At 44.0% G+C, this 1,890-nt stretch overlaps 1 protein-coding gene across 2 annotated transcripts in view; it reads left to right on the plus strand.

Moving 5' to 3' along the window:
• LOC109510952 (mucin-5AC-like) overlaps positions 1–1,890 on the plus strand; it is a 20,161-nt gene that overhangs the window by 10,384 nt on the left and 7,887 nt on the right. Inside the window, exons 9-10 of one of the 2 annotated variants that reach the window (XM_019861659.1) lie at positions 445–616; positions 714–826. The exons of the other annotated variant lie outside the window; for it this stretch is intronic. Coding sequence (XP_019717218.1) covers positions 445–616; positions 714–826 — 285 coding nt within the window. The remainder of the gene's footprint in view (positions 1–444; positions 617–713; positions 827–1,890) is intronic. 2 annotated transcript variants of the gene reach the window in all.

Genomic DNA, 1,890 nt, shown 5'->3' on the forward strand with positions numbered 1-1,890 from the left:
TTTTTAAACCATTTACACATGTGCATATAAAATCTAAATTTAATCCCTGCCTACACCTTACAAACTAAGGAGAGTGCTATTAAATGTGTAAAGAATAAAATATTCACATGTCCTTGATAGCGTCTGCTGTGTAGGGTCTGTCTCAGTGACAGACTAAGGCTGCTGTTGTCTTCTTTGATCAAAACAATGTCTTCCAATCTGATCAAAACAATGTCCCCTGGCGGACACTCCATAAATTGCACCCTATTAAAAATATTAATTCCGAGTCTTTTATGCATTTTTTCACTTTCAAATGATCCTGCGGGCCTGATTGAACCTCCTTGGGGGCCGGTTACGGCCCGCGGGCTGTATGTTTGACACCACTGATCTAAAGGAAACCATAACTAGGATGTGGCCCACGACAAAAAATGAGTTTGCCATCCCTGCTCTGAATGATTGCTCTAGAATGCTGGACTCCATGGTTTGATCGAGACAACCCCTGTGGCTATGGAGATTTTGAAACTCTTCCCGACCTGCACAAAGAGTATCCATGGAAGATCTGCAAACATCCAATTAAAATTCAAATCAAAACCACATCTGGAGCCAATGTTAGTTCAACGGGCGATGTGATTTTGGCGTGAGTACAAGAGGAACTACAAATGTTGCTGACATCAAGTCAAGTGCTTATATGCTTTTGGATAGATACTGATTGAGTCCGCCGTTTGTCTCGACAGAGCTGACACAGACGTAGGATTTGTCTGTCGAAATTGTGACCAGCCAGACGATGGTCATTGTGCAGATTATAAAGTTCGTTTCTTGTGCCCCCTTGAATTCTGCAAACCAGAAGGTAATATTGTGCAAAATGCACTACAGTCAATTTCAACCTGTTTTTTACACCATTGGTAAAACATTTCAGAGTGAGGAAAAGTGTGAAAATCATATTCAATCTTCCAAATGTTAATTTTCATCTCATTGTTTCCCCCACATTCAGGTTTTCTATAACTTTTCTGTGATTTCTATTACCCGTATTTTCCTCACTATGAGGCGCTTCGGAGTAGAAGGCGCACCTTCAATGAATGGCCTATTTTAAAACTGTTTTCATATATCAGGCGCACTGCATTATAAGCCGCATAGAATAGAAGTCACAATAGGGGTTGCGGTTGCGCAATGCATCCACTAGATTGAGCTCCACAAAAGGAATACAATACAGCTTTATTTATGTACTGCTTGTCACGTCCGCGAGGTGGTGGTGGTGGACCCCAAAAAACAGGCAGGAGGGAGGAGCAGGGTGCACTTGACAAATTGTATTAAAACAGAGAAAACTAAATCCATAACAAACAAAGTCCAAAGTATCAAACAAAACACAGGACTGAAGATAAAACATAATGACCAAAACCTGACTGAAACAAACATGACAGCAGCCAACAAACAATGACCCGACAATGAGTAGTGATGTGCCCGACTGTGCCGAGGCTCCGATGCGTGAAAAAAACTCGCAAACCGCGCTTCGAGGCATGTGTCGATTTCGCTTGTGGCCACGCCCGATGCCTCGGAACGCGCGTTGCTCCGCCCGAAGCTTCGTGAGACGGGATTCCGACATCACCGCCAACAAATAGTTTCGCGGGTGATTCGAAATAAAACGGCGCACCGGGACGACAATGAGCTGACAGGTGACACTGACTAGAGATAAGATCGGGCCGCCCGAGCCCGCGGGTCGGGTCTGGCTTCTCTCTCGCTGACTTTTTTTTTGTCTCGCTGACTGTTTTTTTGTTCATTACGAGGCCGTGAATAGTTTTGGCCACGAGAAGACCGGGGTTCGCCAAAAAAACAGAAGTGGCCTCATCACAACATGTACTGTACGAAACACTCGCAATGACAATTCAAAGAACTCCTTCATGTCTCTATGATCCA

This window comes from Hippocampus comes, unplaced genomic scaffold, assembly GCF_001891065.2.
Source record: "Hippocampus comes isolate QL1 unplaced genomic scaffold, H_comes_QL1_v1.1 scaffold122, whole genome shotgun sequence".
Lineage (NCBI taxonomy): Eukaryota > Metazoa > Chordata > Actinopteri > Syngnathiformes > Syngnathidae > Hippocampus > Hippocampus comes.